At 38.7% G+C, this 15,929-nt stretch overlaps 1 protein-coding gene across 1 annotated transcript in view; it reads right to left on the bottom strand.

The window, feature by feature from the left end:
- Positions 1-3,496: 3,496 nt before the first annotated feature.
- cpm (carboxypeptidase M) overlaps positions 3,497-15,929 on the bottom strand; it is a 42,123-nt gene continuing 29,690 nt past the window's right edge. Inside the window, exons 6-9 of the mRNA XM_088924277.1 lie at positions 14,291-14,461; positions 13,079-13,231; positions 12,505-12,653; positions 3,497-7,769 (exon numbers count right to left, since the gene is read on the bottom strand). Coding sequence (XP_088780403.1) covers positions 7,524-7,769; positions 12,505-12,653; positions 13,079-13,231; positions 14,291-14,461 — 719 coding nt within the window. The 3' untranslated portion in view covers positions 3,497-7,523. The remainder of the gene's footprint in view (positions 7,770-12,504; positions 12,654-13,078; positions 13,232-14,290; positions 14,462-15,929) is intronic.

Raw genomic sequence — 15,929 nt, 5'->3', positions numbered from 1 at the left:
TATTATTATATAGGAACTCAAAACACCTCTCGTTGGGGAGGGGACCCACTCCATTCCACAGCTGAAGCACAGCAGCCTTCTGGGTGAGCGCTATACGCTAGCAGCCCCATTATACAGTACAAAAAATCGAAAAGTGAGAAACCGCATCACCAGCTTGAACGAAGTGGGAAACTTTAGATGGGGAGACCAGATCGTCAGAAAAGACGTGTCATAAATTTCACCCTGGACTTGTGCAAACAGTGCGAAGCAAGGTCTTAGATGACAATGAAGTTGTGTCGTGTCAAGGACACCACAGAAGAACCTCCGACAGCAGAGTGTCCACTCCAATCAGCGAGCTGGTTCTCCCCAACCAAGGATCTGACCAGGCCCGGCATTGCTGAGATGCTTCTGACTGAGATTTGACAAATTCATGGTTTGTTGTGCTAGCCGCTGGTATGGTGCGAGTTGGTGTGAATTCTTGTGAACTGCGAGAATGGAGAACTGGGTCCAGTTTATTTTTCCGAAGTATTGTAGAATGCAAATAAAAATCAACTTCACAGTGAATATGAACATGTGACGCATAACTGGACCAAGTGGAAATGTGAAGTATTCTCCACACAAAATGCAAAACAGTTACTTGGACACTTTGCATGCGCTTAATACTTTCCATTTTAATTATTAGGTAATGTGCAATATATGATGGCAACGATACAACTAATTCAGAATATCTCTCTTATAGCAGGCGCAATAATACTGTGTTGCAGTATATTAAATATAGTAAAAATTTGTAAGATAAACTTGGAAGTAGTAAGCTGCATTTTTCCCCAGGGATATCTTTTATAAAGATGTTTTTTAATATTTTAAAAGGAGCAAACTGCTTTGCAAGTTAGTATATATTAACCAACATTAAGCGCTTAAGGAAGACAAAATGTTGAATCCCCATGTTTCCAACTGAACAAATTTTAAAAAAGTCTCAGTCACTTGTAACCTCTCAGTCACTTGTATTTAATTTTATTACTGAACCCCTATCAGTATAACTGTAAAAAAATATTTGAACCCATTATTTTCTACATTTGATTTTCCCTTTCCTCTGTTGTGAGACACCTACAGTATGCCGATAAGTTTAATTGAAATATTGCAGACTGATTTCAGCATCTCTGCTGCAGCCCTCTGGATCCCTGATAAACAGGACTGTGAGTGTAAGCAGAAATGCCCCAGTGTTGTACAGCTGCTGTGTGTTCATGCGCTGTGTATCCTCCTGGTAAAACCCACTTTGCTTTACGTTTTACATCTCACAACAGCTCTCAAGTGTCTGGTGTCCCTCAGGGATCTATTCTGAGGCTTCTGCTGTTAAAATATCCAGAGTGCAGGTGGTTGTCGTACTGGTCTGATGTCAGTATTCTGTTATAACTAAATGCTATAGCACATCTGCAGCAGATGTGATTAAGGAAAGGTTGGGGAATCATTTTCATACCACATATTTTATAAGTGCTTTTTGTACTTCCCTGCAATTAGTATTTCCTGTTTTTGTGAAAGTTTAGGATTTCTAGATGAGCGTCCTGAAAGTGACTTGATAAGATTGTCACCCCCCTGTCTCATTGAGAATTGTATTCTAGCCTACAGCTCATTTGAGGAAAGGTTGCGAAAGTTACCAGGAAGTATTTCAACCAAGGAAGGAAGGTGAACTTTAAACAACAAAAAACATCTGTCCATCCATGATCAAAACGCTTATTCCTAGTAAGGATCAAAGCAGACTGGAGTCTGTAGGACAAAGCACAAGGCCCAAATCAGGACGCAGGAGAATCTCAGGGTACAATCACAGGGGGACTCCTCAGAGACAGATAATCCTCATCTGAGAGTCTTAGGGAAATGAGAGGAAAGCAGAGCACCTGGGGAAACCCACATGAACATACAAAACATGCAAATTCCCCATAGACGAAACCCCTGTCCTGAATCAAACCCAGGACACAGGAGCTGTAAGGCAGCAGCACTGACCAAGAAAAACATACTTGAGGGAAAAACACATTGCAATTAATTTCACACGTCCAATAGTAGTTCAGTTTAGGAATCATTAGTCAAGACAACTCTAGATTTGTGGTGTTGAACTAAACTACACAGACATAGTTCCATATGCCATCTCTGTTTGAGCATGATGCAGAAACCACAATATTTCAGGATCCATCAGAAGAATTCATGCATATTTAAACTCACAAGTTACTTCACTCCCCTAACGTTTAGTACAGTTTTAAACAAAAGGTCTTATACTGACCTGAAGAGAAAAAAATGGAAATGAAAAGCTTAGTTTTTAAGATGACATACTTAATATTGAACATCTGCCTTTTGACAGCTTTCCCATAAACAATATGAGGTTAAAGCCTTTTCTGATCTTTAGTTATAAACTGAGAGCACAGATTGTATTGTTTTATTATATTACAGAAGGGAACTTCAAATGTTTTACAGGTGTTTTGTTTGGCTCACTTTGGAACATTGCAACATGTCTGAATTTCACCACTGCCAACATTTATAAACTGTTCCCACACATTCTCTGCGATGAAATCTCGATGAAATTCCCCAGCGGATAGCACCCAGTGGGCTGAACACTAAGGGGGTCTGGCAGTGTAACCATATTTTGCTCCTGGCGTTCTGTGTAGTCGCAGCCCCTGCGGGTTGCTGTGTGTCTGTACATCTGCCGTATTATCGCTGAGATGTGCTGCTTGCTTCTTTGGGAAGGTTCATGAGGGAAATAGGAGGTCCCTTACAGGTGACAGCAGAGGCTGAGAAAGTGCCAACCCATGTCCCCTTTCCTTGGACCAAGTTGAGATGCGTCTTCTGGTATTTTTATGACCAGTTGTTGCGAATTGCACTCCAGAATGCAATAACCAAAGCACAAGGACGCAGGATATTTGTTCTAATAAAGTGATAGAGTGATCCTTGTTAAAGTAAGAGTATTCTGTAGCCCTTTGAGAAAGTAATTCTGAAGACCTGAAGCGAGACACAAGGATTTTGGAAGGCCAAGTCTAGTTCAGAGGGCAAATTGTTGACTACATGAAGGACTGTAACTCTAGATCAAGTCCATTTGGATCGAATCAAGCCAAACTATTCAGGTCCTTGTGCACTGCCAAAAAATAAAATGTAATCCTAAATTTGAAGGGGAACTAGGGCAGAGAGAAGAGTGCAGATGTCTGGATGATCTTGTTACAGTACAGGTTCTGTACGAATTGCAGTTTAGTACATTAACAGGAAACACCAGCAAGAAAGGTACTGAGATAGTTAAGTCTGGATTGAAAACAGTTGGACTCAAAGGTGTAAGTCAGTAAGAGTTTCAAGCAATTAAAGCAGAGATTTGGAGGGTCTCGGTGGAAAAAAATGAAGGGGGAATATTCAGAGATGGGTTCAGTGATCCAGAATCTTGTGATCTTAAATCTCAATCAAATATTGAAACTGAAAAGAAAAAAAACTGTTTTCTAACGGAATCTTGGGATGCAAACTTAGAATACAAAAGTCGAACACAGAAAAGTTGAAGCCAGAGCTGAGTTTATTCTGTTCTGAACAGTTTAATGCTGTTCTCAAGGCACATTGGGAACTTTTACAATCTGAGGACATGGCGAGGTAGAGTCATAAAAAATACAGCTGGTAGAGCACTGTTTGCACGTGTCTTTCTCGGTGTGCTATTTATAGAGTGCTCTTGCTTTTTTCGTTGGTGAATGTGACAAAAAACAAATGTTAAATATTGACAGATACGGTGACAGTGACAAACACTACAAAATAAAACTGATTAATATGCTTAAATTGAAAGTAAAAATGCCTGTGAACTGAATAATAAATTGCCAAAAACAACTGCTTTATTACATTAAACTTAGTGACTAGCTTATTTCAGAAACTCGTAAACTACCAGCCAACGTTTCATAATGCTTGTATTTTTAACTCCTAATTTAATAGGCTAAATATGTTATGGGTAATAAAAATTTACTCATGATCATTTTCAGAATGAACTGTGAAAAATTAACGTTAGTGCTTTTGAAACTGAGAACAGAAAGGCACTACTTTACCCAGAGAGTTGTGGGAGAATGGAACTCGCTGTTTTATTGAAACCGATTCCCTGGCTACTTGCAATAAATGGCAGATGAGGTTTATGGATCAATTAGCTTTCTACCCAGATGGGCTGATTGACCTCCTCTCCTTGGTAGCTGTTCTTATGTTCTTATCGTCTACATTGCAGTCCTTGGATTTAGATCTGGGTATGTTTAAAGACAATACATGTGTATGCTTTACAAATCATACGACTGTTATCTTGCCATAATCACTGCATTACAGCACACGCAGGGGATAATCCTGCTCTCCAACAGGCTTTCCACAGAAAAGACATGACTTGAAAGCAAAAAACTGTGCTTTTCAGTAATTCTCATGTGTTGCTTTTATTGACCCTCGGTTGATTTACATTTTTGCTATGTGGCTGTAATGTCACCCACATTTTAGTCTTTATCATGTGTTGCTAACAGGTGTGTATTAATTTTAAAATATTCAAAAACAAAATAATACCCCTATATTTGTATAGACTATTAACTGTAGCCCCTGATTGATATGTGAGTTATCGTCTAACTTTAAAAGACATGTAACAAATCATCCAATAAGAGTTTACTAGTATTATTTTGGCTTAATTGCCTCTTTTTTTAAAAGGTAGCTCCTGATAACAAACTGTTCTTCACCCTTGTTTTCTTACATTCATTATGCTGAGATTGTAACAAAGTAGTTGATCAGGGCCTCAATATGGTTCATAATGAATCAAGCCTGCAAACCTGGTATGTTCCCAGTCATTCTGCATATATAAACTATATATATATCTATCTATCTTTAAATGATCACAATGAAACATTACATATAAATGAATGAAAAACTTTTAAAAACTTAAATCAAGTCAACTGCAACAGCTGAACTGCTGCTGGTGCTGTTCGACCAATAGGTGGTGCTCTTTCCTCTGGGCCACCATTCTCAGTTTCCCCCAGTATAGTGGCACTATGCTGTAGGTGGCGCTGTCTTCCAGATTAGACATTACCCCAGCTCCTGACTCCTTGGTCCTTTGCACTTTTAGAAAAAATAGGTGTCCTGGCTCAATTCTACTCTGGGTTTGTCCAGTCTTGCTTTTCCAAAGTTCCCTCTTAATTCAGTTGATGAAGCAGGTTCTCACCTTATTAGCTGAGTAGTGGGGCTGTTGGCATATAATCACCCTGGTGGCTGCAACACTACAGAGATTGATTAATCTTTTGAGTTAAAAAGCGCTATATACAGTATGCCCAAGGAATTATCAAGTCATTTGCCAACTGGTACCACCCCAAATTCTTACATATTTTATGGTTTTAAGAATCATTCTGTTCTTTAGCAAATTATTTTACCATAAAGGAACTTTGAAATAATTTACTCAGGCCTTTTGTTTTTGTGAATATCTGATGATAATCCTATAAATTGTTTAATGATTATCTAATGGATTTTTCAGTAGATTTACTGTACTGCTGTTCATGTACCACAGTGAGGAAAATTATCTGCACATGGGTAAACTACCAGTGGTGCACTCTGTGTGCACACTGATCAGGATTCAGACAGTCTGAAGCTCCTGTTCTGCACTAATCCAGAAACCTTAGGAGTCAGTCAGCAACGGTTCTTGACCCAGAAAAGCCAAGTACACACCCATTGCTGGCTAAACCTGTACAAATTCTTTGGCAAAGAGAAAACTGACCATTTAAGATTCTGTAATTTTGTACCAACATTTGGTGTGTACTGGAATTAAACTGAGGTGAGGGAACCTGTGTTCCAGTCACATGGGAATGTTACACTTTTTGGTACTTATGTGTTTGTAACACCACAATCTGTGATGACGTATGGAAATTTGTTGGTTACAAAATATTTAATACATGAAGGCAGATATGATTAAGATGCATTATTTGGTCATCTTTACACAGCATTTTAGATGAATAACATTTAGATCACTTTTACATGTTTTTTAGAATTAATACTTAATGTAAGAGAATACATCATTCTTACTGTATCCATATGTGAACAACAGGTATATAAAAGGCTTTCATTTCACAAAGAATCTTGATTTAAGACAGCCATCCAATTTCAAACCACTTCTGGACTGTAGGAGGAAACCCACATGAACACCAGGAGAACATAGCAACACCACACAGACGGCACCCCACATCCAGTGTTGCGAGGCAGCAATGCTGACCACTACACCACTGTTAAGGGACTCATTTCATTTCAAAACGTAATGCACTGCATACAGTGCTAGTAAAGTGCCACACATCAGTACAGACCTTATTTTTAGTCTTAAGGTATTGCAGATGAAAACCTTACCATACTTATCACATCACTGAGCCTTTACCTTGTAGATATTGTGGGGCATGCATTGCATTTTAATCTGAGATCCACGTTTGTGATTTTAAAATTCAAAGCACTTCAGGAATTTGTTTTCCTTTTTTTTCAAAAAGGACCTACTGTTTTTTTCCGCTTAGTCCTGCGGGGTGACTATTTGCAGTTTGGCCTCCATGTTATAACCAGACCTGGACTAAATATTATTCCATTTGATATTTATTTCTTTTCACAAAAATCATTTTCATAATCTTATTATAAACTATTCATAGATTTTATTGTGAGGCTAATGCTATTAGTTAATTTATCTTTAGACAAAATTTAAGCAAAACAGGAAGTAAACTGTAAATAATTGTAATTAATAGCAGTAGGTGGAACAGCTTACTAACAAATTCTTAACCATGGGGTAACATGCTCTCAATCCAGCATTCTTGAGTAATTCAGCACTGAATTACCAGGGATTCAAGTGACACAAGTCTAATTTAAAATATCCAATTGCGAGTCACATTGGCATACGAGAGTGAAGGTCTCTAATAGTGTCTACTAAAATAAATATGACTGGAAAGCAACCTGCTTGATTCCTATGTATGTTCATTGCATATTGGCGGGATGTTTCAGATTTGTACTTTTCAAGGTTCTCAAAGGATCTGCGCTGTGTTTTATTGTGTATTTCTGTAGTCCTCCAGTGCCCTCAGTGCCCTTTTCAACTGGTGGCAATAATTAGCTGAACACAGCATTTTCTACAGCCAGGATCACAGGGGGAAAAAAAGAATAGCACCGCACACACTCGCATCATGGAGAGTGCTGTAGCCTGAAGCCATTAAGCCCTGTTAGAAAACTATACTTGATTTGGGGTGAAATACGTTTCCAAAGAGCAGGTTGTCAGAAGCAGTAGCTGAATATTACTGCAGCTTTTTCAGTCTGTTCTGACCGGTAACTCTCTTAACACTCGTGCTGTTGTTGGGGTTTGATGTCCAGCTCCTGTGGATCCTAGGCTGTTACTTTAAAGACGTGCTCCCACAGTGAAGTCTTTTAGCACCCTATACCTGCGTGAATTAAGAGTATCCAAACTTACAAAAAGGACCCATAGGTCGGGTGAGTGCTGCAGGTGTTTCCTGCACGTGGGAGGGTCTGGGATAAAGTGAAGCCCGGGGGAGACCGTGATAACAGGGCGTGTCTCACAGCAGCAGTCTGCAGAGCGCCGGTATGAGCAAGAAGAGGCCGCCGGAGTGCAGCCCCGCGGCAGCTCTGCCGCGGTCAGGGAGCCTCCGTATGCGGGAGGTGCATGCTGTCGTGGGGTCAGAGGGGTCAGTGCTGACTACAGGCCGTGGAGCGATGAAATCATATCTCAGGGCCGAGAATTTCTCAGGCCCGTCTGGGATGTGTAACGTCGTCTTTATGGGCTCCTGGCCGGGTACGGTGACCTGAAAGTAAGAAAGTAAGAGTTTAGTCAAGTATTTCCTGTTCTTTTTAGGGACTTAACTGAACCGTCAAGCACAATTAAGATAGCTGCAATAGCAGAACTGAAATCTAATTGAAAATGTTCCACAGAATTTGTCTAGAATCCTGTTGGGATATCATCCTTTTGTAACTGAAATTTAGCAAGACCAATTCAGTGTCCAAAGAAATTGTGATGTGAAACAGAATTTAATAAATGAGCAAGCCAAAATTAGGATTATGAAAGAAACCTAACTGATGTCATGCTTGTTAATTTTTCAAACTGCCTGACTTGAAACTTTGGGGTCAGAAAAGTACACTTACTTAGAAAACAGAAAAGAAAAATACTTCATGAATTCAAGGCACATGGGTAAGTACATGACATAGTGAAGAAAAAGAAACATTCAGTTTCTTTTATGGGACACAAAAACCCCTTTTATCTTGGCTTATTTCACTGTGTAAATTGAAAAGGGGAACTCTTCCACACAGGAGAAATGAACTCCTGGAGTTTGTTTTCTTTAAGTACTGGTATTTGTTATGGCTGCGTGAGGACTACTGAGTGATGCAGCTGTAAGGGTGAGGGTGTGGAGCAGTGAATCCCCAAAGCCCTCAGTCACATTGCAAAACGGTATTATTGTAGGTTAAGTAGAACATTAATTCAATATAAACAGACTATACTGAAGTTCACTAATTTGCAAAGCTTTTTTCATTGTTTTTTCTTAAGTTCTGACTACTGTTTAGCACTGGTGAAAAAGTATGCCCATGTGTATATTGTTCAACTGTGCAGAGCGTATGATTTAATAACTCAAGATTTATTTTAAATTCTTCCTTCAATGACATTTGACCCATGCTTCATTTGATATTATTTGCAGAAGTAAGTCAATATTTGTAATATTGGAGAGGTAAACTAGGGGATTGCAGTAGTTATAATCCTTAATTGTATCCACATACATGAATAACTAATTACAAAATTCTGATAAAACTGTTAATTAAGTGCAAAGAAACAATATACAAAATACCAAACATGCTCCTGTGCAGCACTAACATGAACTAAACAGAGGCATAATCTTCCAACACCACTCGGAGTTTCTAGTTTAGATCCAGAGAATATATTCTTAATTCCAGTTCCAGTGTCCCCAAAACGTAATTTCATTTTTCAGAGTTACAGCACTTGGGGATGGATTAGGATGACACAAATAAGGATGACTACAACCATCTAAAAGACTGAATAATTCAAAACATAAAAATATTGCAAATTCAGGATGATCTCTTGCGTAATATTGTAGCAAAATGATCCAAACCAGAACTGAAGACAGTAGTGTCTGGCGTAGTCAGGATTATTGAGCAGGTCTGTCTGTTAGTGGCCCAGTGGATGTAGTTCACAATGAAAGCCCAATGTGAAACACAAGAATGTGCTTCTTGTGAAGTGTCTGCCAGGGTTCCAGTCATCTGCACTTTCCACTTGTACTCCATTTATATTATACTCATGTCAAAGAGTCATGTTAAACTTATAAATTACAAAATGAAATGTAGGATTAGTCTCAATAAAATACTACGTGTGGTGTAAATAGTGCAATTACACTTTTTCCAGACGATCCTAAACATTCACATCCTAACTTACTAGGAAAAAGTAAAGAAATTAAACACTATGCAAGTGGCAAAACACAGAAAACGTCTAATCAAGAACATATAAACGGTACTGCTGAAGACCCTGAAGTTAAGTACAGCCAGTCTCAGGTTTTCTTACTGCTGGGGCATTAGAAACTCTCAGCAGCTACACATGAGGACAGAACCCCTTTTAATTCAGTCACATCTTTGTTTTTGTCCTACAGCTGCAGTCTCTGTCTTCGATTATACTAATAAACTAAACATCTCATGACTATTAAATGTGTTTATTAGCTAAACTTTAAACAGGCAAACTAATTGACATCTGGAGTTCATCTATCAAAAGTTTTTTTTCTTAAAAATCTTTTCTGTCTTCTAAAAATAACCGCATCCACACTCCGGACTGGAGAACCTGTAGCTGATATTCAGCAGTGGTAAAAGCACAGTTCAACCTAAAACAGAACTTTGTTTCATGCTTACATCCTTATAGCGAAAAGCACATGAATGAAAAAAGGTTAATTTATTTACAACGATGTTCCACTTCTCATCTGTTTCCATGGAGCTATTTGGTGCAACTCTTTAATTCCGAACATCAATATTTGTTCAATTATTTGTAGTTACAGCCTAGAAGAATGTTTGGGATACTGGAATGTCTAGTGTTTGACTGCCCCTGATTTACAAAATATTTTGCTTAACAGCTGGGCCTCACAGTCCCCAATAAAAACTCAGGCTCAATGTAGGAAAAAAAAGGTCAGAAGAGCTAGACAATATCTGCATTGTTTCTGTTATTTACACTGTAGGTCACATAAGTGAATGTTTTCAGCACACTAAGGCGACCACTTCAAGACTGTTTATAATTATGCTCTGCTTTGCTTATTTTAATAGTAAATAAAGTGGAGCAGGCAAGGCAATTGTTTATTTAGTTAAATGAAATTGGCTTTGTTATGTATTGGACATGTTCCATTTAAGCTTTGATTTCATAACATATGTAGGAATACAACAAGCACATATGTACAGTATACTGTATATTGTACCTCATAGCTATTACAGAATTCTGGTAGATGTTTTTTTTAAAGACATTTGTCTTTTTTTCCCATCTATTTTTCAGTCATTTAATCATAACACTAGTCCTCATATTGTTTGAACTAGTAAAAATATTGTAAATGCACCAATCTTTAAATGGTGCTTCTGTTCTATATAGAATTATTTAAAGAAATTCTCTTTTCTGTCTTTTCAGTTCATGTTGTTAATTGTGCGGAGAAATAAGGCTGCAGTAGCCTATACAGCAATGTGAGTGGCATGTATTGTACATGCTGATATTAATCCATTAAACGTGGTTATCATAGTGTAATAATACAAAGCAAATAAACAGTCTTCAGGTATTGGTAATTCTTACCCTCTTTCACATGCTGAATATACACTCCTCTGTACTTCACAAAACAAAAACATGTGGTTAATTTGCAGTACACTCTGACATGGGTCAGACGAACAAACCACTTGTTCTGCTGCTGCCTTGAATCTGCCTGAGCACCATAACGATATGTAACACACTCGTCTGCTTTGTAAAAAAGCCCTTAAATAGATAACTTTTCTATAGTAGTAAATATGAGCTGTCCTTAAGGATCCAGTTCTTCCACATATAGAAGGAAGAAACCAAATGATGATCTCATGAGTTCTGTGCTCTTTCTCTCAAAAAGGCAGTAGGAAACATTTAGAACTCTCTGGAAGACTGAGCTGAAAACCTGTTGATGTGAGTATGTCAGTATTGGAAACATTTAACTAGTTTAGCAGGTTTGGGCTTCTTTTCTTAAAAAGTCAGTTGACAGAGTATTCCACTACACAGAGCTCCTATAAGTCTTCTGTTTGCACTGAGAAGGTTTACAGGTGTAATGTCACCAATATCACCATTCTTGAACTTTATGTAATATTGACTCCTATTGTGTCACCTTGATAGAACCTCTTATTTCTATAAAATGCATGAGGAGAAATGCATGTTTGTATTTTTCCTCAAAACCATTTTTGCAAAATTGTATTCTAAGGCACAATTTAGCTTATACAATTTTGTGATTGTGTTTGTGTTAGTTAAATTGATGTGGACTGAAACAGTCACCATGAAAAAAAAAAGCCTGTTACAATCTATTGCCTGAACAAGGGAGTGGAAAACTTGATAATGTTTTTGTTTCTTGTATAAGACTAAAAAAATGACATAAATACAACACAATAAAACAACATATATAAAAAACATAGTAAAATAGAATTTCAAATGAACATACCAGGACTACTATATCTGCACGTCAGAGTCTTTGTCAGATCTCAAGTTTTTAATGGTGTCTTCCATCATTTTCACCTGACTTCTAACTACCTGAGGTTTGGCTCCTAGATTTCAAATGAAAATATTTCTTGTTCTGAATTATGATTAAGCGTAAGCCTGTATGTCATTTGTAAAGGATTATGCATATTTTTCTATTGTGCTGTAAGGTGCTTATGAGAGAGTTATGGCGGTGGTTTTCCTCCTGTTCAAGTGAGGTGTTACGGAAAATTCCAGTGCAAATGGCCTTGAGATGATGGATGCAAAGCTTTAGAAATTATGTGGTGGTGGATGTTGTTAGTGTTTTTTTTTTACTCATGGATTTTACACAGAAATGATATAAATGTTTAAACGGGTATTCTGTCATTTGTGTGTTTTCTTTTGGCTTCTGGTACTGTAGACGATGTTTTTTGGAATGTTTTTAAATCCGCACAGCTGAATGTGGGCTTATTGTGTATTCTCTAGTGGTTAAACTCAAATACAATGAGTCAATGCAAGTGGAGCAGACAGACATCACCCAAGAGGGTGCACAACTGCTTTGACATTGTATCTGCATTGAGCTTCCAATCACACTTCAGCCCTCCTTCGGAGTCTCATTTCCCTGTCTTTCATCTAAAGAGTGATCGGGGATTTCTCTTTTAACAGATATACTATCCATAAGTGAGGCAAATACTGCTGCACTCTCCTCCTCTTGTTTTATCGGGGTCTACCACCACGACTGACTGCTGCATTTGTGCATCCTGCGCTCTGTCCAGACGATGGCTTTCATCTGAGCTCAGCATCCTTCCCTGCTGTAGTAGTCTTCTTACCTTCAGTGTGTAATTCCCAGGTAAGAGGAGTCTGTAGTACTCCCCATTCTTGTCAGTTTTGAAGGGGCAGAGGTTGTTCCTCCCTTCCACTTCCACCAAAGCATTTTGTATTGGAGATCGATTGGAATCAAATACCTGCCCCTTCACACCTGTTGAGAGTTTGATTTAAAACACGACAAAGAGGATCTTTAGCATATTATTCTTTCATCACCACGTCACATGAGCCTTTGTAAGCATCTATTCATTAGTAATTACTATTAATTAGTTAATGCACAGGCCAGTCTGGCTGAGCTGTTGACAATGTCTGCTGAAGGTCTGTACACTGAAGGGGTCATTTGAATTGGCTACCCCATGTCAGAGTCTACAAGGTATTCGTGGCTAGGTTCCACTTCTGCCAGAAAGCTGTCCAGGACTTACATGTTGTACTTTCAGCTTAGAAAGTCATGGTCAGTACTCATCCAAAAGACGGTTTCCTCTTTAAAACCAGAACTAAACGTCAGGCCAAGGAATTAACACATGGTTTATGGCGGTTTTGGTGCCCTATCTATGCCTGGTTGCGGAAACACGCACTCACCCAGGTGGACCTGTTGCATGTAGGCCAGCAGTGCAGGTTTGTTGGCTGCCCAGAGTCCTGGGAGTTCTGTTATGGGGGGATATTTGCAACATGATACCTCCAGAGTGATTTCCAGACACTGCCCCCAGACGTAGTTGTAATCCTGCATACCCCCTGTAAGAAATATCATCAAATAACAACATCAAGGCTGTGTTGTAAGATAAATGCACAGCCACTGTCACAGAGCCTCCTGTCCTCTCTCCCAGGCCTGTGGAGGTCTGACTGGCTGACTCAGATTCTATACAATATACTGTAAAAGGGCGTTCTTTCTTCTGAGCTTCACGTTTTGGCATTTTTTTGTCTTTGGTGTACTTTATTTGTTTTATTTGGTTTTAAAACAATTGTTAAATATTATACATAAAATAAAAATAACTGTCTGTCTTTACTGTCATTACATTCTAACCTCATCCTGAGATCTGTGCTTATATATTAACATTTAGAAGTGTTTGAGTACAGGTCAAAAAATAAAATAATTCCTTGCAATCTCATAGAAGGACCTGCGAGATATAGCGGTGACTTTGAGAGCAGAGCAGGTGAAAACTGAGACATATCTTCACCAGTTTCTACACAAAATGGGTTATTTGACAACCTATAAGAACTGTGCCATGTAAGAGGACCAAGTCTGGATTCAACCCCATGACTCTGCAATTAGATAAATTACAGTTTGCGTGTCAACTTTCAATAAGCAGCCTGGTCTCCACTTAATTACTGTTTTGTCAGCTGCTAGGAACAAGAATTCCCAGAAGGAGTAGAAATGAAGAAGATAATGTGTATCTTCTATCCCAGTCTGGTAACAGACGATACCAGAAAGAAAAGAGGATAAGAGGAGACAACAAAGAAAAAGTGAAATTTTTATCTAAAGGCTGGACCATCTAAGATAGTTGGATATTATTAATCAAGAAGAGAATTGGTCATTGTCCTTGTTTTTGAGTATACTGTAAACCACTGTTTGACTATGTTTTATTATCTTATTTCTTTCTGTCTTTTATTATAGAATCTGATGCATATCAAATGAAACCATCTCTCATTGACTATATCTAAATCTATATTTAACCAATTTATATTTACACTACATAGAAATCCAAAGATCAGGGTACTAAATCAGGGTGCTTATGCTGTACCTCCCTGTCTTGGTTTCTGTGAAGACTTTGAAATGTGAAAATCGCCACTGACCTGGTAAGGCGTACCAGTAGTATCCATTAGTAATACCGTCTTTGAAAGCCTTCGTCTGATCGCAGTTGTTGCCCTTGTGCATCAAAGCGTGGTTAAAGGAGTAGGTTTTAGCAAGGTGGACAAAAATGTCATTGTCTGGCGATATACTAAACCCCTTCTGCAGTTCAGCTCCTGATTTGAATGTCAACAAAAGAGAACGTCAGCCTTGAACTGGTTCAGAACTTTTCTTGAATGACAACATGTCTACAACACCAGTCAGCAAAGTCTAATAGTTTACCAATTCCAGAAACCTGATTCTAGAAATTAAGCTATGGTCATCCTTTTTTATGCTCAAAACTTTCTTATATATGAAACCTAAAAATATAATTGATGCTATTGTACAAATACAAAAAGCTTGCACATTCTTTTACAAGGTGTGACATATGAAACACCTTCAGTAGTTGGGTTTCATACAAATGTGTTTGTAAATTATGCTCAAATAGGGATGCAGACCTGTACCTGATCAACACTACGGAGGTCAAGAGCTGCTGCTAGATGGTGTCATGTCATCAATACATGTAAGTCTTTTTTTAAATCACAAAATAAAACACCATTGTAAAACAATTTTGTTGAAAAAAAATATTTTCATCCCCACCTCCAGGATCTTAGGTATACCTCTGGATGAGGATCCCAATATATTTATTGAGACTCATATAATCTAATGCCCTCTTGAGAAATTTGCCGTGTATCTGTATAAAACCTCTTGGCACAGAACAGTACAGTGGGTCCCAGCACTAGTCCTGAGGGATCCCTCTCTCTTTAAGTTTTCTTGATTGCAGGCTGATTGATTTAAATTTTCTATTTGAGAAATACTTCTGGATTTGCTTTCAGGTTTTACAACATTAAATGGGATTTATACTTGGTATTACGATTTTACCAACTTCTGAGTTTAAGAAATCCCTGTATTTATCTGTGTTAGCTTTAATGCAAGCAATTGTTCACTGTGGGAGTGATACAGGACATTGATAATGCATTAAGAGCAGTTTAGACAGAACTGAAGGGGAAAACTAAAACAATTTGAGGAGACACTGCATGAAGTTCTGTACGAGTCTGGAACACTATGTTGGGCACTTTGGAAAGCAAGAACTGTATGCAGGAATATTCCAAGAAAATTCTAAACAAGCAAACGGATCAAAGAGTCAGCTGGAATGAAACGGAGGCACTGCAGGGCTCTCCCTGGGCCAGGGGTGGGAATCAATGGTTGAGGGGAAGTACATAACCACACAAAGCTGTGTGTTCTGAATGTGGAAGAGAATGTCAGACATCCAAACAAAAACAAGTGCAGCTCGTACCCTAGACAGACTAGTGAGTCTCAATCTGTGCTAACCAGTACCTCTGGTGCAGCTCGTACCCCTAGACAGACTAGCAAGTCTCGATCTGAGCTAGCCAGTACCTCTGGTGCAGCTCGTACCCCTAGACAGACTAGCGAGTCTCGATCTGAGCTAGCCAGTACCTCTGGTGCAGCTCGTACCCCTAGACAGACTAGCGAGTCTCGATCTGAGCTAGCCGGTACCTCTGGTGCAGCTCATACCCCTGTACAGACTAGCGAGCCTCAATCTGAGCTAGCCAGTACCTCTGGTGCAGCTCATACCCCTATACA

The sequence above is a fragment of the Atractosteus spatula genome, chromosome 8 (assembly GCF_055471065.1).
Source record: "Atractosteus spatula isolate fAtrSpa1 chromosome 8, fAtrSpa1.hap1, whole genome shotgun sequence".
In the NCBI taxonomy this organism is placed as follows: Eukaryota; Metazoa; Chordata; class Actinopteri; order Semionotiformes; family Lepisosteidae; genus Atractosteus; species Atractosteus spatula.
The sequence above is the reverse complement of the archived record's forward strand: the minus strand, read 5'-3'. Positions and strand labels throughout refer to the sequence as shown.